General features: G+C 36.8%; 1 protein-coding gene across 2 annotated transcripts in view; it reads left to right on the forward strand.

Moving 5' to 3' along the window:
• EFL1 (elongation factor like GTPase 1) overlaps positions 1 to 22991 on the forward strand; it is a 144127-nt gene that overhangs the window by 39183 nt on the left and 81953 nt on the right. For both annotated transcript variants that reach the window (XM_081293595.1, XM_081293594.1), the window contains exons 8-15: positions 144 to 267; positions 2314 to 2390; positions 3044 to 3180; positions 3753 to 3875; positions 6507 to 6606; positions 14733 to 14884; positions 15121 to 15287; positions 20308 to 20446. In XM_081293595.1, the coding sequence (XP_081149721.1) occupies positions 144 to 267; positions 2314 to 2390; positions 3044 to 3180; positions 3753 to 3875; positions 6507 to 6606; positions 14733 to 14884; positions 15121 to 15287; positions 20308 to 20446 (1019 nt within the window). The remainder of the gene's footprint in view (positions 1 to 143; positions 268 to 2313; positions 2391 to 3043; positions 3181 to 3752; positions 3876 to 6506; positions 6607 to 14732; positions 14885 to 15120; positions 15288 to 20307; positions 20447 to 22991) is intronic.

Raw genomic sequence — 22991 nt, forward strand, 5'->3', positions numbered from 1 at the left:
TGGGAGAAATTTGTAGGAAGGTTGAAATGATTTAATAATTCACATAAAGAACTTTAAACAGTACCTGACACAGAAACACTCACGTTAGCTGTACCAATGTTACTTATTTGTTATTAATAACATAATTCTTGGTTTTCTTTCAGAATTGAGCATTTTGCCAAAATCTATAGCAAAAAAATTGGCATCAAAAAGGAAGTTCTTTTGAAAACCTTGTGGGGAGATTATTATATAAATATGAAGGCTAAGAAAATAATGAAGGTTGATCAGGTAATACTGTCCCTTTGGAATGTTGGTTATATAACTTAGTAGTTATAATTTAGCTTTAATTTATGCAGACGAGTTCATGAGGGACTTTTTACTCTACGTAATTTGGGTTTATGAGTCTTATATCCTAGTATTACTTTATATAAAGTTCTTAGACCTTGGTATATAGTGAAGTGAGTGAGCAAGCTGGACCTAGTGATGCATGCTAGTATTTCCAGCTAATTGGGAGGCTAAGACAAGAGGATTGCTTGAGCCCAAGAGTTCAAGACCAGCCTGGTCTAGCAAATCCTTTCTGTTTTCCCTAAATTAATAAATAGATAGCAAAAAACTACTCTTTTTAAAAAGGCTATCAAAAATATCAGATCCTGGGCCCTTAAAAACACATAGTTTCCATGATGTATTTGTGTATCTTCAGAGATGTCTCTTTTAGACATCACTATGTGATCCACATTATATTTCCAGTCACAGCAGAGGCTACCATATAGTACAGATGGTGAAAGACGGGTGTTCCTGTAAACCACACCTCTATAAATAGAGGTAATTTAGCACTGTTATGGGCATATAGCCTCAATGGGTATTTTTCTTGAAGCTTTGTATTTAAATGTAAAGTTCAGAATTTCACATATTTTTTTCCTCATTGAAAATCAAATACATTCCTCTTAAAAAGTGTTCAGAAATATAAAGCCATAGAAAAGAAAAAGTCAGAGGCCAACTATGCTTATGACATAGTTTTAATTTCTTTCACTTTTTTGATAGACATATATACAGTCCTTGTTTGAGATTATACTGTTTATATAACGTAGCTGCCTTTTTTCTTAATGTCACATCATTAACATCTTCTTTTGCCATTGAAAGCTTTTTCTAACAGTGTATTTAAAAGGGAATGAGTATGGTAACATGGGAAGAACATGGCTTGAGAGACAAGTCAGTGTTTGAATATTGGCTCCCTCACTTATTGGCTTTGTGACTTTTTCTTGAGTTTTTTCTTTTGTAAAATTGAGATAATAGCATTTATTTCATAGGGTAGTTAGGATGATTATGTAAAGTAATCCAAATAAACTCTTTAGAACGGTTCTTTTTGCATAATAAGCACACTATTATTATTTTATTTTTTGAGATCACTATTATTTATGTAATCACTCTCCTAAGATTAGACAGGTTTTTTTTTTTTTTTTTTTTTTTTTTTAGAGAGAGTGAAAGAGGAGAGAGAGAGAGAGAGAGAGAGAGGGAATTTTTTAATATTTATTATTTTTTAGTTCTCGGCGGACACAACATCTTTGTTGGTATGTGGTGCTGAGGATCGAACCCGGGCTGCATGCACGCCAGGCGAGCGCGCTACCACTTGAGCCACATCCCCAGCCCCTAGACAGGTTTTTTTTTTCCCCAAATGTGTTCATATTGTAAGTAAAGCTATAATAGATTTTTTTTATGTGTGCATAAATGTTTAGGTCTTCATGATAACTTATCAAAACTAGGTATTTAGAAAGGCAATGACTAATACTATTGCCAGTTACCCTTGGAAAAGGAGGTATCATTTCCATGTCATATATATGTAAGAGTATTTGTCTCAAGGTACTCTGGGGCTATTCACTTTTTGTGTAGTTTGGTAAGAGAAATAGTAGATTTAGAGGGTTTTAAAAAACTTTTCTGTCCTTGTGAAGTTTTTTTGTATGTTTAAGAACAGTTTATATTTTTTTCAGAACACTTCAGATCAGAGTCCCTAGAAAGACCCTGATCATGCAGAGTGAAGTTTTAGCTCTCAGGTTGAATGTTGTGTGTTTCTTTGATGGAAATGGTGAGGCAGCAACAGTGATAAATCTCTAAGTTACTACATTGTTTTCAAAGTCCCTGATTCCTGGAGAAAGGGAATGGTGTATTATTATCGTGTACTATTGACTCTTTAGGTTATTCTTATAACTGCATTCATCTTTAATGTTAAAAAATATTTTTTATTAGAAATGAGACATTGATATTAAAACATGTTGCAAACAAATATGTAAATGCATAGTGAATGTTCAGGAACTTAAGTCAGTATATTCTTTTGTACAGGCAAAAGGAAAGAAACCTTTATTTGTACAGTTGATCCTGGAAAATATATGGAGTTTGTATGATGCTGTCTTGAAAAAGTAAGACTGTTGTAAAATTGTTTATCTTTGCACAGTGTATTTTGCCTCACTTTCCAGTTTAATGAGTCACACTTTGGAAATCTGAGATAGATGAAGAACAGAGCCTTTACAGACAAGTTGATTACAGAGCTCAGAAACAATTAAAGGGGCACATGTAGCTAAAGTAAAAGATAATGGAGGAAAGGCAGAACAGTAATATTTTATAGAGTACTGAGATGAAGCGATAAAAGGATGGAAATAAGCACTGATCCTTTGTTTTCATAAACACAGATTTTAAAAACAGTAATTGTAGTACAAAAGATACTTGATATGTAGGATCATCAGTGGGGAATTTGGGAAGTAACTTGCCTGGTACAAGTTGGGGGGAAAAGCTGGCTTTTGTTGATTATCTTCTAGGTTATTCTGGGGTTAGCATTTATTTGTAAAACTGTTTTATCAACTAGCATAGTTTGTTGTAGAACATTGGAGAATGGTGCTTCATGAGAAGTTTTAAAGTACATTTGAAAGTTTGAGAGTAGGATCCCCTCAATCATTTTTAGCTTTTATTGAAAAAGTTATGTGGTATGAGAAAAAAATGTATCAAATAACGTCAAATTCATTTGCCCACTACTCATCACTATCTATATATGTTCCCCATCTTATGTTTATTATAGGGACAAAGAAAAAATTGATAAAATAGTGACTTCTTTAGGATTAAAAATTGGAGTCCGGGAGGCACGCCATTCAGATCCTAAAGTTCAGATCAATGCCATTTGCAGTCAGTGGCTACCTATCTCCCATGCTGTTCTTTGTATCCTTTATTTTAATGGTTTTTAATGAAATAGTTTTGATAAAACAAGAAAAAGAAAACTTTTATTTGCAATCAGGTAATTCTCTGGAAATAACACATTTTAATCCAATGTCAAGTCTTTGCTAATCTAGTAGTCTATTGTGAAACTGTAATTAATAGTTTAAAAATTAACATACTAATGCTCTTTAATGTTAATACTGAGTATTCCTTTTTAAAATGATTTTTAGTAAGCATGTAAAAATAAAATTATTTGCACTAAGATTAAATATAAATAGATAATGTGGATGTTAGATTACTGTTTCATTTCAAGGTCAAGGTTAGCCCATCTATCAGCCTCTATTATCATTTATTCCATTGGAGGGAATATTTGATGTGAGACTCCTGTCTGAGTTTTAAAAAGTTCATGAGCTCCTTGAAACCATACTTTAAAATGTGATTCATAAATCAGTGTGGCCTTATAACCCAGGCATTTTCTGTATGGACATATATTGTTACTTTGATAGTGAGTGCATACAATTAATCTGAGCTGTGGCAGTGGCTCACACTTCTGGGTCCTTAACAACAGACTTCAGCTATGGTGTGTCAGAAACTTCCTAGCCCCCTTGATATTACCGCTGAGAGAGTTGAGAAACTCCTGTGCACGGGATCGCAAACGTTCGACTCTCTTCCACTGGAAACTCAAGCACTGAAAGCAGGTGAGGCAGAGATGAACATGTTGGAACATACCAGATTATTGATTGTTCTCAGTCCAGGCTGCTCTAGAACAATTTGCTCAATGGCAGTTTACAAAATGGACAGTTTGTTAAATGTCCAGTTCCATAAATGAACAGTTTTACAAATGACCATTTCACCAGTTTTATTTCCCTGCTCCCAAAATTTCAGTTGCACTATAGCCATTTAGCTCCCCTGGTGGGCAGCCAGGCTCTGAGCCTCTTTCTTCCTGCCCTGATCCCATTTCTTAAATACCTAGCAATGTGTTTCCTAAGCTGTGGCATAACTGTGTTTGCTGTGTCCACAGCTTTACACACAAAATGAGTCCAGAGACTGCTTTTCATTAGATACCCTGGACATACCCACCCCATAAGATAAGTTCCTTTTCTAGGCTCTGTAGGTACAGGGAAATTCATTTGTATATATTCACTGATTCCAATTCTTTTCTTCCCATTCTTTTGAATTATAACTGCGGACCCATAAACCACTCCACTATTTCATCTGCATTATGTATTTGTGTGTCTTCAGAGATGTCTCTTCTAGACATCACTGTGTGAACCACACTGTATTTCCAGTCACAGCAGAGGCTACATGTAGTACAGATGGTGAAAGACGGGTGTTCCTGTAAACCACACCTCTATAAATAGAGGTAATTTAGCACTGTTATGGGCATATAGCCTCAATGGGTATTTTTCTTGAAGCTTTGTATTTAAATGTAAAGTTCAGGATTTCACATATTTTTTTCTCATTGAAAATCAAATACATTCCTCTTAAAAAGTGTTCAGAAATATAAAGCCATAGAGAAGAAAAAGTCAAAGACCAACAGTGTTCTACTGTTCTTGGGGTCACTATTGATTCATACTTTAAGTCTTTTTTTTTTTTTTTTTGTATTGGGGCTTGAACCCAGGGGTGCTCACTGGGCTGCTTCCTTGGCTCTTTTTATTTTTTCAGTTTGAATCTGAGTCTTACTTATTTGCTCAATCTGTTCTCAAATGTTTTTATCCTCCTGCCTTAGCCTCTTTAGTAGCTGGGATTACAGGCATGTACCACAGACCCGGCTCACTTTGTTAAATCTAATGTCCAGTTCACAGTCTTTATCTAACTAGATCTGTCACTAACGTTTTAGAACAGTTGATCACTCCTTCCTCCTTGGAACTCTTTCTTCCTTGGACTTCTAAGCTTCCACATGCTTCTACTTGATTTCCTTGTCTCCCTTAATCTCTTATCTGGTTCAATCTTAATCACTTTTTCTGGTTCCTCTCCATTTCCCTGACTTTTTAATTGTGGAGTGTCCCAAGCAAGAATCAGTCTTATTACCTCATCTATTTCATCTGCAATCCCTCTCTTGGTGATCCCATCCAGTCTCAAGGCTTTAAGGGAAAATGGTTTCCCACTTCTGTATCTACGTGCACATCTCTTATCCGAACTCTAGACTCATATATGCATTTAGCATACTCCCTCTCTCTACTCACCTGTTATACAAAGCATCTCAAACTTAACATATTCCAAACTTGTCTTTTATCTCATCCCCAAACTTGCTGCTCCTGCTTATTCCCATCTCAGTTGGAGGTGCCACCATCGTTTCATTTTCTCGGTCCAAAAACCTTTAGAGTCATCTGTGACTCTTACATGTTTTATCTCACACCCCTGCATCTAGTCTATCAGCAAATCCTGTCAATTCTTCCTTTGAAATATATCCAGAATCTGACTACTTCCCACTATTCTCACTTCTCTCTGTTTGGGCAAAGCAACTATCCTCTCTCACTTGGTTATTGTATTAGTATTCTAAGTAATATCCCTGCTTCTTCCCTTGATTCCCTTTAGTTTTTTTCTCTACTGTAGTCAGAGTGATCCTATTAACATGTAGGTTATCATGTCACTCTGTACCTTTAAATCTTTCAAAGATTTTGCTAGCAAGACTTGTGATATATGTTTAATTTTTACTTCCTATAATTTTTTTTGATTTTTTTCTATTGAATTCTTTGTGTACAAATTACATTAATAGGGGGATGATTTTTTTTTAGTTACTAATGGTTTTGTGCCTCAATATAGGTAAATAAATGTCACTATGTTGATATGAAATTTGCATTAATGTATTTAAAAAGAATTCACATCTATATAGTATTGAACCTTAATTTATTTCTAAGTGTTTTTGTTATTACCATGATACATTATTTTTGTCTGTTTTATTTTTTTAACTTGTTATTGTGAGGGACTAGAAAAGCTATTCATTTTTATTTATTTTAACAAACCATCTTATTGACTCTTGACCTTTGGTAATATTTTTTAATTCTATCCCTTCTTTACTGACTACAGGGGAACATTAGTTGTGGTTTACAGTGGTCTTCAACCTGACTCCATAGCTTTAATGCTGATGTGAGAGCCTTCCCCGACTCCCACTTTGTCAGTTTTGCTTCTGTTTCTTCATCTCTACCAATTCTGTTGCTCTTTCTCTACTATTCTTTCCTAGCAGTCTTTCTAAAAAGAATAGTTACCATAGTTGTTAAAAGTTACGTATTTAGATGAAGCTATATTTTAAAATCTGCTTTCTAGAAAAATCTTCTTTTAAAAAATAATGGGAAAAATAGTGACATTTTTGCTTCCTGTTTGTTTAGCTTTTATGAAATGTGGAAGTGAGGACACTGCTCCAGTTATTATCTTTGTTTCCAAAATGTTTGCAGTTGATGCCAAGGCCTTGCCTCAGAATAAGCCAAGGTAAGAATAATGGGGTATGGGCTGGGAAAAGTTTTGTATCTGGTGGGGTATTGTTGGGGTGTAATGGGAAGGCACAGATAATGTCTTTCCTTCCCATCTCAGCAATGAAATTGAGTCAGTACTAGGGTATTATAGAGTTGTGTAGTCATGAATACTTTTGGGGTATCTCTATAAGAGAAAGCTGTCAAAATCAACTTTGGGGTATTGATTTTACTGATGTGGATGTGTAGGGTAGTAATAGTAATAGTGACCACAGTTAACTTCTATTGAGTATGTCAGAGAAGATATAATCTAAGCCTGCCCTGTCTTGTCTAATTCTTTCTGCCTCGATGGAGACCAAATGTGTGATCATTTTTGTAATGTTGTATGTGTTCAGAGGTGGCAGATATGGAGATGGATTTCCAGAGTTGGTGACTCTGTCCCTTCTACCTCATCTGTTTTCTGCATGTATTCCCCTCCTTCACATCTCTTTTGCCTGCCCCTCTAGTTAGACCCTGATTATATCTCATGGAAACTATTGGTAGTGTTTTCCAAGCAGGTTCCTCTGCCCCAGTCTTGAGTTCTACCAATCCATTTGTCATAATTACTTCAGAAAGATCTAAGACTCAGCCATGAAGGTTTAGATCTGCTGCTTAAGAATGGTTAGTGATTCTCATTGCCTTGAGTAGGTTTGCCTAAAAGGATATGATTGGTGATGATTTCAGTGGCACTTAGGAAAACAAGTTTTTATTTAATAATGTATTTTAATATGTATTTGTGTCTTATGTATTTTAATATGTATTTGTGTTTGTTGCTTATTTATGTCAAGTGTTCTACCTTTTCTTTTTATAAAATGAGATTTTAAGATTTTATGAAGTAAATCTTAATGAAGTAAATGTTAACCTTGCCCATTTAAATAAAATGAAGGGGCTGGGGATGTGGCTCAAGCGGTAGCGCGCTCACCTGGCATGCGTGCGGCCTGGATTCGATCTTCAGCACCACATACAAACAAAGATGTTGTGTCTGCCAAAAATTAAAAAATAAATATTAAAATATTTTCTCTTTCTCTCTCTCTCTCTTTTAAAAAAAAATGAAATAAGAAGTAAACAATAGGTAGATAGAGCAGAAGTCATGAAGGTAGTTAGTGAACATCTGAAGTTTCAGGATCACCAGCCTGTAAAATAAATTTGACCTATCACAACTTGATCCCAACCCATTATAACTAGATTTTCATTTTTATGTCTCTAGTATTATATGGTATTCCCTGAAAAAATTCTGTGTCTTTGCTTATGTGATACCTCCATCTTGGAAGGCCCCTTTTCTTTTGGTAAAATTCTGCTTATCCTTCAAGAGAAAGAAGGGTGGTTTATTTTCTAGTACTTCTGTAGTATTGGAAAGAGGAAGCTTTAGTAATTTTTGTCCTGAGAATAAGTGAAGGAATAGATAAATGAGTAAATGAAGAATGAATGAATGAGTATCAGAATGAAGAAACAAGTAGGTCAGTGAATGGAAAAGCAAGTGAATTGCTAAATGAATAAGTAAATAGTTGAATGAATGAGCAAATGTATAATTTTGTATCTAGGCTATTCTGAGATACTATATTTCAGCAGAAATTTTCAACAGAAATTTTCAAGCAGAAAATTTCAACAGAAATTTTTTGATATCCTACGAGATAAGGGGTTTTTGGCCATTGGAAGTATCTCAGAGATTCTAATGGACTCCTAGGGAATACTGGAGAATTGGAAAATGTACTCTTGAGACTTAAATACATGTATTTATATCACTTAAAATTCCTATGTGTACTTGCCTTTTGTTTTCTTCCTAAAGAATAATAGTACTATTTTGCTCCTACTAGTAATTACATTTTCTGTGAATATTTTTCTTCATAACTCTTGTTTTCCAGATTTTAGGATATTTTTGCTAGCGCTGTTAATTATGTTCTATAAGGTTGTTTTACTGATTTTATTTTTTTCATTTATTACTTGACCAACACCAATTTTAATAATTGTTTTGTATAATAATACAGTAACATAACTGAGTAAGGTCATCGTCATTACTTTGATTTGTTCTTTCTTCTAGGTTCTTTTTTTTCATGTAATATTACTACTTTTAAAATGTGGGGACATACACCATTTCCATTTCTATTAAATTATACATACTAAGTCAGGGGCACCAGAATATTATTTTCCTTTAGTGTAGATTAGAATATGTTCAGTGGTGAAATGCACTGAAAGTGAAGCAAGAGATAGGGTGATGTGGTACCTACAAAGATTTAAAGATTCTTCCCCAATTTGATGTCCCTGATTTGATGGAAGACTGTCCTTCACTCACTGCTTACCTGTGCCACTTTTGTTGTAAGTATCTATATATGTGTGGGATTGTTTTTTTTTTTTTTTAAAGAGAGAGTTAGAGAGACAGAGAGAGAGAGAGAATTTTTTTTTAATATTTATTTTCTAGTTTTCGGCGGACACAACATCTTTGTTTGTATGTGGTGCTGAGGATCGAACCCGGGCCGCACGCATGCCAGGCGAGCGCGCTACCGCTTGAGCCACATCCCCAGCCCCATTGTTTTAAGATATTTCTCTTCTGTTCTACTGGTCTGTCTCTGAAGCCAAGACCACACTATTTTAATTATTATAGTTTCGTCTTCTTAATTTAGTTACTTGCTTACTTTCTTTAATTGCTATTATGTTAATTACTATATCCTCATGATCATTGGTTATTCTTGGCTTTTAGCATTTCTAGGTAAATTTGGGCATCACTTGTCAATCTCATGTGCCCATGTTGGGATTTTGAAAGGGATTGCCGTTAATTAGACCTCTGAAAAATTGATATATTTTTTACCACTGAAAATTTCAGCCTGTGGATGAGGTGTATTCTCCATTTATATAGATCTTCTTTAATTACTTTATAGATTTTTAGCTAGTATCATATCTATAAGTATTGTTAGATATTAGATTTTTGGGGGGCTGCTGGGTATTGAACCCTGGGGCACTCTCACCACTGACCTGCATCCCTAATCCTTTTTATTTTTTATTTTGAGACAGACAGCTTTTACTAAATTGCAGAGGCTGGCCTTGGGCTTGTGATCCTCCTGTCTTAGCTTCCTGAGTTGCTGGGATTTGGGCGTGCACCAGTATACCTGGTTAGATGGTTTTTAATATAATTAAAAATGTATTTTCTTTTTGTGAACTTTCACTTTCTATTGGTCTGTTTTTTTATATGTAGGTTATAGATGATTTCTGTACATTGATCTTATATTCAGTTATTCTCTTATTCATTTATTCCTATATTTTATTTACATTCTTTGAATTTTTCCACATGTAATCATTTTAACCACAAGTGATGACAATTTTGTTTCTTCTTTCTTTTTTCACTGGCTGGGACCTCCAATGCATCATTTAGAAGTGGTGATAGCAGGCATTCTTCTGTCCTTTCCAGTCTTTCAAAGAAAGCTTTCAGTATTTCTCTTCAGATTCTTTGCTCTTCAAATGTGCCAAATTCCTCTCAGCAGAAAAGCAGCAGCAAGGAGGGAGCTCTTTAGTCTTTGCTTCCTCTTTTGAAATCCTGAAATCCTCAGTGCTTTGTTCACTCTTTGATACTGTCAGTCCTCTTCATTTTTTTTTTTTTTCTGTTAATGTATTCATCTTGCCTAGTTGTTTTCAGTGGGAGCACTGGGCAGAAGCCGGAGGTCAGGCATTGCTGGAAACAGAACCTGCCCCTGATAAAGCAGTGTTTTACTATTGGTTCATATAACTTATAGGCAGAATTTTGGTCTCTGAAATGAAGACACTCATTTATATGGTTCTAGGAAGTGCCTCTTCTGTACTGTCCACATCTACCCTGGGTTTGTGTGGGAATGATTCAAGTAATGGAAAAACATGAAAGATTGTAAATATCACTTCTTGAGAAGATCCTAGCACTCAACAGCATCCCAAGTCTTACCCACCCTCCAATCTTGTAACTAGTGGTGATAATAACACTAATAATTGGCTGCAGCTTATGAAAGCATTATAGTATTCCCATGATGCCATTAATTATGGTATTTACATCTAACAATTCTTCAATGGAAGAAGAATTTGGTGTTTCAGTTTGACTTGTGAGGAAAATGAGGAACCTTAAGAAAAATGGGTAATGTGCTCCAGGTCACATAGCTGCAAGGAGGCTAAAGATGTGTTTGAATCTAGATGTATTTAGCTTTAAGACCTGTGTTCATTCACTTTACTGTGGAGAATCTGCCCCCAGTCATATCTATGGTGTTTCAGTTTTCCGCCCCTACATCTGCTTTTGCTATTCTGAAGTGTAGTTTAAATGAAATTCTTACAGAATTCTCATATGGTGATAAGTACCTATTAAGTGACATTCTGGTTGGGAGTTTTCAGGTAGTCCCTATTCCCCTGTCATCCTGAATCTATGTGTTACTTTTTCTTTCTTTTTGGGAATCAACTTCTAGTAACAAGGTGCCATTGATACTGTTGGAGATCAGGAACGGGTCCTTGTTCCCCTGGTGTTGAATATTAAACACCTGAGAAATGCTGAGGCAAGTGTAGAAAGCAAGTTTTTTGTTGTTGTTGTTGTTGTTGTTGTTGTTGTTGTTGTTTTGGTGGGAGGTGGTGTACTGGCGATTGAACTCCTGGGTACTTGGCCACCGAGCCACTTCCCCTGCCCTAGTTTGCATTTTATTTAGATACAGGGTCTCACTGAGTTGCTTAGCACCTCACTTTTGCTGAGGCTGACTTTGAACTCCAGATCCTCCTGCCTCAGCCTCCAGAGCTGCTGGGATTACAAGGAAAGCAAGTTTTATCAAGAAAGAGACAGGGACAGCTGACTTTTGAAGAGGGCCCGGAGCCATAGAATGGGTGTGTCTTGCTCTTTTATAGACCCCAGAACTCTCCACTTTCTCTTTGCAGGAAGGAACAGGAGCTTTGGGGGATAATGATTAGCAACTCAAAGTAGGTGTGTGGGTGGGTAGGTGGGTATAGGTGGGTTGTGCATCCCAGAGGTTAGCTGTTAGCAAGGCATTATCTTTTTTTTTTTTTTTTTTGATAACCAGCCCTGTTCTTTCTACCTCCTATTATTCATTAACTATACTGACTGCCAGACCTTAGCCCCCTGCCTCAGTTTGCTGAGGACAGGCAGGGCTGCAGGCAGATTGCTTTTGGCAAAGAAAGCCTGTGGCAGGCAGGGACTCATTTTAGAGAATTATTCTCTTAACCTTGTAATCCCACCATCCTCACCTATCTGTCCCTTTATAGCATCTTCAAACAGATGTCACTTTTCTTTTTTGTCACCTGATCCCCATCATGTCAGCTACCTCGTAAAATGGTGACTTTTGGTATTGACTTCTAACAACCCCTCTACCAACTCTTTCTCTGACATTGTCCTGTTTATCAGTACCATAGAGGCCAGAGCATGATCACTGTTAGGGAATTCTGAAGTTCAATAGTTTTGTGTTCTTCCTTCTTTTCCTTTCACCTCCATATTCACCTCCCAACCTGACATTTGAATTTCCAGTCAATATTCTCACCTTTGCTATCCTTCATTTCTAGTTCCTTAAACCCACCCAAATAACCTGCCCAAATAACCCACCACTTGCAGCTATTTCCTTATCAATAGAGCCCTGTTTTCTTAGAAATAAGTTCCTCTTTGTTTTAACAAATACTAGATGTACAGAGGACACTTTTTATAAATCCTCATTGACTTCTGTCTGTTTGCTTGTTCCCCTCTACCACCGCTGCTAGTACATACATAGTGCATGGCACATGGGAGGTTTTAACTGGATGGATGGATACATACCTAGGAAGACAGCAAGTACCTATGCAGTTAATGCTAACTAATGACCATAAGTGCCTATTAATTCCAGATCCTGTCATGAGATTATGTAGATGAAAATTTAATATATGAGGTGAAAATTTTGCTTCTTTATGAATCAGAGTTAAAATTGCACTTAATTAAAATGGTGATTTTTTTATCATCTTAATTCCTTCTAAATGGAAGACAGAGGTTGATGATAATGGGCATTGGGCTTGGAGCCAAGCAGATCTAGATTAGAATCCAGACCTCTCCACTTAATATCTGAATTTGGCTCATATTGCTTAAATTTTCTAATTCTCCATTTTCTCTTAATGTAAAAGGGAATGGAAAGTGTACTTCATTTAATTGTTGAGATATTTGTATGCTATAACCCATGTGAAGTGATTAGCACAATGTCTGGACTCGTGTTAAGCCTGTTAGAAGAAACTTCTGAGGGCAAGCAAGTGCCTCAGGTGTCTCTTCCTCCTGATGCTAGTAATAATGATACTGTGTTATGTGTGGATGTTTTAATTCACACTCCCCAGATATTTTTAAGAGTATTTAGCAAAAATTTAGAAATAAGGATTGTTGTCTGAGGCCTGGTTGAAGGAATTGCTGAAGGGGTTAACCTGGGGAAGAGAAGGGTGAGGGGAAGCGATTGAGCGAGATGATTCCAAGGAAAGGGGAAAGAGAACTGCTCCAGAGGACAGAACAGCATCCATGCCTAGCAATTTTGAGGAAGCAAAATGCATCCTGTGTTTGAAAGACCTTCTAACACTGAGAGCTTCCCATGAAGAGGGGCTTTTCTCCTGTGTTGATAGCCAGTCTTTCCAGTGCCAGCAGTTCTGGTTGCCTGAGTACAACATCTCAACTGGGCCAGTGTCATGGATTAGTCTCTCATGTTTGTATCCTGTTGCACAGCCCTGTAATGGAATGGGTCTGACAAGAAGGGCCAACTCCTAGAACTAAACTCTTCCATTCTGAGAGGCAGCTAACAAGAAAGGCAGAACTAGAGTCTAGGTCTAGTGGGAAGTCCTGCCTAACTGCAGGTATCTGAAGTGGATAGCAGGGGACCATTAGTGACTTAAGCAGTCATTCCTACTTACCCTATGTGAAGTAAAAAGGTGGAAGAGGTTTTAGGGCATTTGACAAGAAGCTCCAAGAGTATGTGGCCAGTTAGAAGACAGATGGGAAGTACCCATGCTGAATGCCTGTCCTGTGGTTTCACAGTGCTTAAGGAGAGAGGAGGGGAAGGTGGCATGTCAAGGGGAGAGATGAGACTAACAGTCTAGTGTTAATTCAGAGATCAGGAAGTAAAGCTGGAATCATAATGTCAAAGGTGAGGGACAATGTGGAACAGAGGCACAAAGTGTTGGGACTAGGCAGAATAGAGCAGCTTTCAGAGGTGGAACATCAAGTTGAGACCAGAAGATTAGCCTGCTATCTCAATGCTCATTCCCAAGAAGAACGGGAAAGAGGTTCAGATTTTACCAACTTTAGGGCAGAATTGGCTTTGCTCCTATGTTGGGGGTGAGCATGTAGGTGATTCATGAGGACCGCTACATGAAGGGAACCACATCCTGGGGAACAACCACCTACCAAACAGAATGACCATTTTTATTCAACTTCAAATTTACCTTTTGCAAAAACATTTTGATATTAAAGCTCTAAGCACTTTCTCTAAGTCCTAATAGGCATGAGAACAATTCTTTTTGGATAAAATAGCTTAATTAACAACACCTTTCAGACTAACCCCCAACAAAAGACATATCTACACCTGCACATTGCCTTTTCTGTTTTGGTATCTCTTGGATCTAACATAATGTCTAAGCATTTGAATTTGACCTGTTAGTTCTGCTGAATTGCCAGTATGCAGCCTGGCCTGGAACCCTTCTTTGTGAACTCCAGTTCTATATGAAGATACATGTTTGTACTTAGGAAGAAAGCCTCAATTTCTTACTGAGGCCTTGAGCATGTTTCTCTTTGGGGCATTCCAAGTCTGGGTATCTTTTGCTTGTTCCCTTCCTTCTCCCTTTCCTTTCCTCTTCCAGAAGGAATACTGATATCTGAGAAAGGATCCATGTTGCTATGCTTAGCTCCACTTGTGGACTTGGACTTTTGCCTGCCAGTTCATAAGCTCATATTAGCTGGAGATGCAGCATTGTTAGAGAGCCTGGTGGGCACTTTCTTCCTGTTGCTGGAGCTATGGGAGAACTCGGAGAGGTCTTTAGCCTGAAAGGCACTTGAGACTAATCATTTTATTTAGCCCTGTCTGTACTTGCTGTTTTCCTTCTTGAATGAACCAAGAGGTGCTTGATGTTGCCAGATCATAACCTATTTGTGATGTCCTGTAGGCCTCTTACTCAAGAAGAAATTGCTCAAAGACGTGAACGTGCAAGACAGAGGCATGCAGAGAAGCTCGCTGCAGCACAAGGGCAGGCACCTTTGGAGCCCACCCAAGATGCGAGTGCCCTGGAAACAAGCCCACAAAGAGAAGAGCCAAGAGGTATAGCTTACCTAAATAGGCTTTAGTGTTAAGTATTTGATGTTTTGCTTAACATAGGATGCTCATCCTTTAGTACTGAGATTTTAGCTTTAATTATAGTTTTTATCAATATTCTTTTCATTCTTAATGTTTATCTCCTGAAACTGGACCAAATATATTTACTGTTTCCTTTGTTTCAGGCAGATCTTGGATTAAAGAGAGTATTCTTGGCACTTATTACCCTTTGTTCCTGGCAGGTGATGAGCAACAGGTGGAGAGTATGGCCACTAATCCTGTGCCCCAGGAAGGAAGCAACCAAGAGTCTTTTATTGCATTTGCTCGTGTATTCAGCGGTGTAGCTCGAAGAGGAGAGAAAATTTTTGTCTTGGGGCCCAAGTACAGTCCTATTGAGTTTTTGCAAAGGGTAAGAATTGGAAATAAAATATCAGTATATTATTTCAAGGGTCTGATACCTCTTTGGATACCTTAAAAGAAAGGCATACCTGAGTAAATTCTGTATCTCTTCTTCTGTTGCGTTGGTAACATCTGTTATTTATGTCTCACTTCATAACATTTAGGAAACCACACCAGTATGTTATCCAATTTTCGGGCTTTATTGAATTATAAAGCTTTTCTTTTCAAGGCAAATATCATCTTGTGGCTAGGGACTGAATGGGTAAGAGTACATGTCATGCTGGAGTCAAGAGCTGAGCTTCAAGAAATGTGGAGACCCCAAAAACAGGTTGGCTTAGTTCAAAGGTATGGAGAGTGAGCAGGTAATAGTAGGTGGGTCCCAGAAATCCAGTATGAGTGTCTGTAAGCTGTTAGACAGCTGGCATCTAAAAATGCCTTAACCAGAGAGTGAAAGAGATCACAGACTAGAACTGTTTCAGAACATTTTTGAAATTAAGATAACATACATTATAATGAAGCAATAAAGGTCATAGGATGACTAAGATACTGAAAGAACAGGTAGCCAGTCAGGATCAGGATCAGCAGGAAGCAGCTTGTCTGTCAGTTAATAACATAAAACATCAGAAACAGAAAGTATGAGCTTCTCTCTGTGCAGGAAGCAGACTCTCTATAGGTAAACCAGGAAAGGTGAAAGCCAGAGTGGAAGGGAGCTGTGGAAGAAAAGTCTCTGCCCTTAGTTTTTCTTGCCTTAAATCCTTACTCTATCAGTTTTAGCAGTTTAGTCCTTAAGAGATCACAATGTGGTGTGGAGGTTAAGCATTCTTGGCTGGGCTGCAAATGGAGTACATCACTTGGTATCTAAAGGGTTATATTTTATAGGGTTATATTTTATGTAGAAAACCTATTTATGATTATCGTAACATCTTGGCTTAGATATCATTGATCATTTGTTGTTTATCAATAGGGGTCACCATCTGACAATTTCTTTCTTTACTCTCTAAATTGTCCAGTTAAGTAAGAAGTATTAAGTGGAATACTGATTTATTGGGCATTACAGATTTCATGAGCACACCAGTTTACTTTCTGTGCACGGTGTGTCTCTGCTCTTGTGTGGCTAGAGGTTGAAATCAGCTCCTTGTATATCAAATGACTCAGGTAGGAATGATAAAATTAATTCATAGCACAAATGGCTCCTTATTTATAAACAAAGCCTCATAAAACCTAATTCCAGTCTACCTTAAAAAAGAAAAACAGCACTGGGTTGTGGCTTAGCAGTAGAGCGCTTGCCTAGCATTTTCGAGGCCCTGAGTTTGATCCTCAGCACCAAATAAAAATAAATAAATAAAGGTATTGTGTCCAACTACAACTAAAAAATAAATATTTAAAACAGAAAGAAAAACAAACAAAATATGTCAGATCTAGCCCAGAAGTAAGTGCTCCCCAGAATTTTAGTACTGTTCGTCTGCTGCTGCATATTATAGATTACAACAAATTTAGCAGCTTGCTACTCTACACATTTTAACATCTCAGACTTCATGATAGGAGTCTAGGCATGGCTCAGCTGTCTCTTCTCTGAACCCAGAGGTGCTTAACCACTGAGCAACATCCCCATCCCTTTTTATTTATCCCAAAAATCTGTAGTCAGGGTGTTGACCAGGTTATAGGATTGACTGGGGAAGGATCTGTTTCCTGGAACCCGTAGAATGTTGGCAAAACTCATATCTACACCGCAGGCAATGAAGGCCTTGGGGTTTTTACTAACTATTGACTGCCTAGAGGCCACCTTCAGCTTCTTGCCTTAGAGACTTTTCCAACTTGGAGGCTTATTTGAACAATCCATTGAGCCTCTGGAATGAGTCTGCTAGCAAGACAGTCTTGTATGATGTTACATAGCATGGAGTGGTGTCCTGTCTCCTTTGGAACGTTCCATTAGTTAAAGGCAAGTCTCACAAATCCCACTCACACTTGGGGAGGAGATTACACAAAGGCATTAACACCAGGAAGCAAGAACTGTGTGTGTGTGGGGGGGGGCACCTTTAGTCTGCTGGCCACATCGTTCTCTTGATTTTCTTTTCTTTATAGTTTACAACCTACATATGCATTTCTAAATAATACATTGTTATATTCACATGTTTCTGAACTTTGTACAAATGTTTTCTTAATGTAGTTATGCTTCTATGACTTGTTTTTTTAACTTAATTGAGAAATTACTCCTTTAATGCCTGTTCTTCTAGTTCATTTATTGTTCACTGCTACATAATATTCCATCATATAAGTACATATTTTGTTTATCCATTTTCCTATCACTATATATTTGGGCTTAAGCTGTTTTTGTTTTGGTTTTGGTAAACAAATGATACTTTGAATATTTTTAAACATACCTTCTTATGTATATTTGCAAGCAATTCTAGGGAATACATCTGTAGCAGAATTGCTTAGATATTCTTTGACCTAACAAGATAATTTTAAAATTGTCTCTCCTTTTTTGGGGGTTGTGGGGGGGCGGTGCCGGGGATTGAACCCAGAGGTGCTTAACCACTGAGCAACATCCCCATCCCTTTTTATTTTTAATTTTGAGACAGGGTCATGCTAAGTTGCTTAGAGCCTCAGCCTCCCCAGTCACAGGGATTACAGGTGTGTATCACTGTACCTGGATTAAATTGGCTTTCAAAATAGTTCTGATTTATACTCCCAACAGGAGTTACATAGTCATGGAGTGGTGTCCTGGCATGGCTCAATGTTCTACTTGTTCAAATCCTCAGCAAAATTTGATATTGTTAGGCTTCTAATTTTTGCCAATCTGATGGCCATGATCTGGTGTTTTATAGTAGATTTAATTTACATTTTCCTTATTATGATTAATTACATCTGTTGGTCATTTATATTTTCTCAGTGTCATTTCCCTGTTTTCTACTGTGCAGCTTTTGAGAAAACACTGGGTTTTAGAAGTCTTTTGTGTATTCTAAATAGTAATTTCTTGTCAGTTTAAGTTTTGCAGATTTCTTCTCCAGTTTGGGACCTGTCTTTTCTTTCTGTTTGTTATCCTTTGACGGACAGAAACTCTTAATTTCAGTATAGTTGGATTTATTAGTCACTACCTTCGTGAGTTTTGATTTTGTGGCTTGTGTAATAAAATTGGAATTGGAACCATATTGAAGCCACAAAACTTTCTCCTGTGTTTCCTTCTAAAATTTAATGTTTTGCTTTTCATATTTAGATGTTGAATCCAGTGTTTGTTTACAGTATGAAGGGATCCAATTTCCTTTATTTACCAAACGACCAGTTGTTCCAGCATCATTGAATAGACCATTTCTGTCACTAATTTGCTTTGTTCAACTATTCATAAATCGAATTTCACACATACATGGGTCTTTTTTCTGAACTATTAGGTTTTTTGCTTACTTTTCAAAAATTTTTATTTTTTTCTAACAGTGTCTCTTCAGTGCTCTCTTTATTCCTAAATGTTGTGACATCTAAAAGGCCAAGTCTCTCTCCTTTTTTTTTTTTTTTTTTTTGTGTGTGTGTGTGGGGGGGGGGGTATCTTCTTTATTCCTCACCTCTCCTCTGTATGAAGTTTATGGTGAGCTTTCAGGTTCCATGAAAAGCTCTGTTGAAACTTGATTGTAATTACTGTAAATTCCATTTGGCATGAATCATCAATTTGTAATGTAACATCTTGTCATCCATATATGTTAGGCTTATCTGTTTATTTAGGTCATTTTTAATGTTTCTTATTCAAGTTTTATAGTTTTCTTCATTATGATTTTCAGTCACTTTGTTAGATTCATTTGTAACTATCTTATATTTTCTTGCTATTCTGTAAGTTAACGGTTTTAAAATATGTATAATATTCTGTCTACTGTCAGTCTGTGGAAATACTATTAACATCTGTTTATTGATCTTATACCTCTGCCTCTGTGCTGTCTTATTAATTATAATTTATCTGTTTTTAAGTGTATGGACAAATTGTGGATAATTCTCTTGCTTTCTATCTTTGTATTTTTTCTTTCCAACCTGTTTTGTGATTGTATCAGAACTTGCACATTTAGGTGTAGCGTATGTTGGAAAAGATATCATTTTCATGAAGTTTCCAGGTCTTCCTGAATGCATGAGACTCTCCTTGCTCTAAGCCTTTATGAACTTATTTTTGTGTACTACGTTTTTGTGTCACTCTAAGCTTGTAATGTTCGTTACCTTTGTATATGTTGTATCTGAGACTTTTTTCCCACTTCTTATAAATAGCAAAGAACCTTGGGCCTGTGAATACCAAAGATGTGTTGGGTTTTGATTTAAAAACTTCCAAGGTGCTTTCATTCATGTGGAGGATGTATCTCTGAAGACTTCACACAACTCAAACCTTGAATCATTTAAAATAGTTTCTCTTTAAGAATAAACATAATATAGGAGAGCTCATAAATCTGTTATTCTTGCAGCATAATTTTGCTGTGTGTGTGTGCTATGTCTTTTCATCAGTGTTCCTAATATTTCACAGCATGCTCTCTTCAAGATTAACAACATAGCATATGATATGGCAATTGTTTAGATTTTTTCTATGATACTTTTATTAGTTATTTTCATGTGTTACTAGGCACTAGCACCAGCCCTTGTTGAATACTTGAAGAACATTATCATAAGATTAAAATAATTTAAATTATTGTAGTAATAATGAGTGTTGAAACAATAGTAGAGTAGTCACCACCACCAGTGCATGGCATGGTTTGCCACAATACCAGCAGCAAGAATGTGCTACCAGTTACAACAGAATTTATGTTCTTAGCCTTGAAGCCTACAATCAAGTGGGAATCTGGGCAGTTTTTTAATATTGGAGAAGTTTTAGTACTTCAAATTTTATGCAATGAAGTGAGACATTTCTTATCATATAATTTCAAATTTGCATGTTTTTGGTTTACATGATTGTGGTGGCTATGCCATATCTTATTGATGAATAGAAAGAATTACAGATGCCAGTTAATTCTTTCATATGCCTCCTAACTTACCTTTGATCTTTTTTTTTTTTTAATTTTACCTAGGTACCATTAGGCTTCTCAGCCCCACCAGATGACCTTCCCCCAGTCCCTCACATGGCGTGCTGTACACTGGAAAACCTGTATCTTCTGATGGGCAGGGAACTGGAAGATCTAGAGGAGGTACCTCCAGGAAATGTGCTAGGTAGGGGGAAACTGTTTTATATGTACGCCTTTTTGAGAAATTGCTTAACATGTCACTAAATATTTAGGGAAATTTTTGAAGGAAATAACTGATTTTTTTTTTTTTTTTTTTTTTTTAGTTTGATAATTTTTTTTTTCTGGTGTCTTTAACTTAGTGTCATTTGAATAACCAGCCTATGAATCAGTGACTTGCTATAACAAACATGTACAATATTATTTGAGTAACGAGCATGTGAATCAGTTGCTTGCTATAACAGACATGTAATAGTCTGTATCCTAAGCTAGGGTTCCATTTATTTGGGTGCAAGAGGGGGAATTTCTACTCAATAAAGTCAGTCTAGATAACTAAGACAGTTCTGGTTCTACAGGTTTGATTTTAAAATTTTGAAAACTGTTCTGATGTAAAGGTCTATTTAAACTCATTGCTTTTTTTCCAGTGTTTTTTATTTTTTTTTTAATCCTCCTTGAGTATAGATTGCTTTATTTATAGTAGTTAGTAGGTATCAGTTTTTTCGATAAATATCATTCCTTATTTCCTTTATGTTTATTACTTGCTTGACTTAAGTCCTTCTTATGTAGAATTTTCTATGTAGCACAACTCTAAAGCCTCGGATTAAGAGATTCCTCTTGGATCATCATTGGACCCCGGGAATTCTATGGAATGCTGTATCTTATTGTACTTTTATATTCTGAATCCTTATGGTCACCCTCAGCTATAGAGGTATGGATTGGATTAGTAATTCTCTTTTAATTTGTAGAGTGAAGGTCTAGGCTATTGGTCCAGAATGGCTGCTGGTTTGTCTGGATTTTGTGAACCTTAATCCAAGAAATTTGCCAAGCATTTTTGCACTCCCCTGTAGAGAAGCATTCTTTTCTTTATTTTTAAATTAATTTTTTGGCATGCAACTAGTAAAATTCCCAGCTTCTCAATGTTACATATTCTTTTCTGCCTCTTGGGAAAATACCACTGAACTTTACAATTGGTAAAACTATGACTTGGCACAATCAACTTTATCAGAAGGAACAGTGAAAGAAGAATAGAAAGCACCCTGATTCTGTTCACAAGCCTTCCTGAGAATTATTGTATTGCTTAGACTCAGTACCCTTTGTTTCTGACTTACATGGAACATGACATGGAGAATCTCCAACATGATGCTCAATTGAAATAAAAGAAACTCTGTCAAGTGGATAATTTTTGTTGTATCTCCTCTAATTAAGGCACTGGATTTATGTTTTTTCCCAAGTCGAAGTTAGGAATGTGGCATAGTTTTTTTCTTTCTGGTTTTTGGTTATCTAGATACTGTCCAGGATTGAGGTTAAGTGTTCCACTACAGGGATAGAAACCATTTCTCTGTCATCACTCCAGGCAGCATTGGCTCTGCCATCTGCTACAGGGAGACCGACTACCATCTTGTTCATTTCTTCTTAGAGACAATAGTTATATACCTCACTCTCTTATTTATCTTTTAAGAAACTATGGGGTTGTGGCATGAGCTAAGGTGAAGTTGAAGGTGCCTAAACATTTGTTTCCCAAATTCACCGGTATGAGACTAAGCCAGATGGACAAACCACTTGGGAACAAAGTGGGTTGAGAACGAAAAGCCAGGTTTTATCCTGTAAGACTTGGGATTGTATTTAGCTACAGGTAACTACAAAATGAATGTATAGTCTTAAAATTCACTCAATAGGAAGCCCAAGGATAGATAGTCCAGGGCCCTGTGATGGCTGACCTGTGTAATTGGAGAGCCAGGTTCCTTCTCTCTGCCTGTTACAAACCTCAGCACATGGCTTTTATACCCATGGAAACAAGATGGGTCTTGTGTCTCCAACAGTCATATCCATACTCTTCAGGAGAAGAGGGCACAAGGGTCTAGACCCTTCCACAGGATTAATGTTTTTATTTGAGAAGAAATGCCCTCTATAGGACTTCTATATATATTCTCATTTTTGTAATTTTGCATATTGTCACCTCTAATAACTGTAAGGGAGGGCCAAGATTGAGCGTTTGACCCTTATACTCTTGGTAGTTAATATAAGGAATGTTGGGGTTGTAGATGGCTTTCAGATAGCCAGTCCACACTGTCAGCCACATTCCCCCCATGGTCACCTTAGGCCCTTCCATTATTTTGTTTCTTTACATTAATAAGAAAGATAGTCCAATAGAAAGACTGTGAGTGTCACATTGAAGGAGTTAAAACCCAGCTAGCGGCTTTGACTTTCCTTTTGAATTGAGACGTACGGTAATGATTTTCCTTCTACTGATCCAATCCTTAGTGAGCCTCCTATGTATCTAGATAGAAAGTATGAGTGTATCAAACTTCTGGTCATAGTTTTGCAATGAACTGGTTATATGACCTCAGACCAATTGTGCAAACTTGCTGGGTGTCATTCGCATCAGTTTTCCCAGATGATTCAGATAAAGGCAATGGCTGCTAACATTTCTTATGGTAGAAGTAAAATAGCCACATTAAATTTTTTTCCTAAGAATAGTATTTATGGATTCCTAAGGATACATTTATTATATTTATCATAAACTGTTATGTCAT

The sequence above is a fragment of the Spermophilus citellus genome (assembly GCF_964194105.1).
Source record: "Spermophilus citellus genome assembly, chromosome: 4".
In the NCBI taxonomy this organism is placed as follows: Eukaryota; Metazoa; Chordata; class Mammalia; order Rodentia; family Sciuridae; genus Spermophilus; species Spermophilus citellus.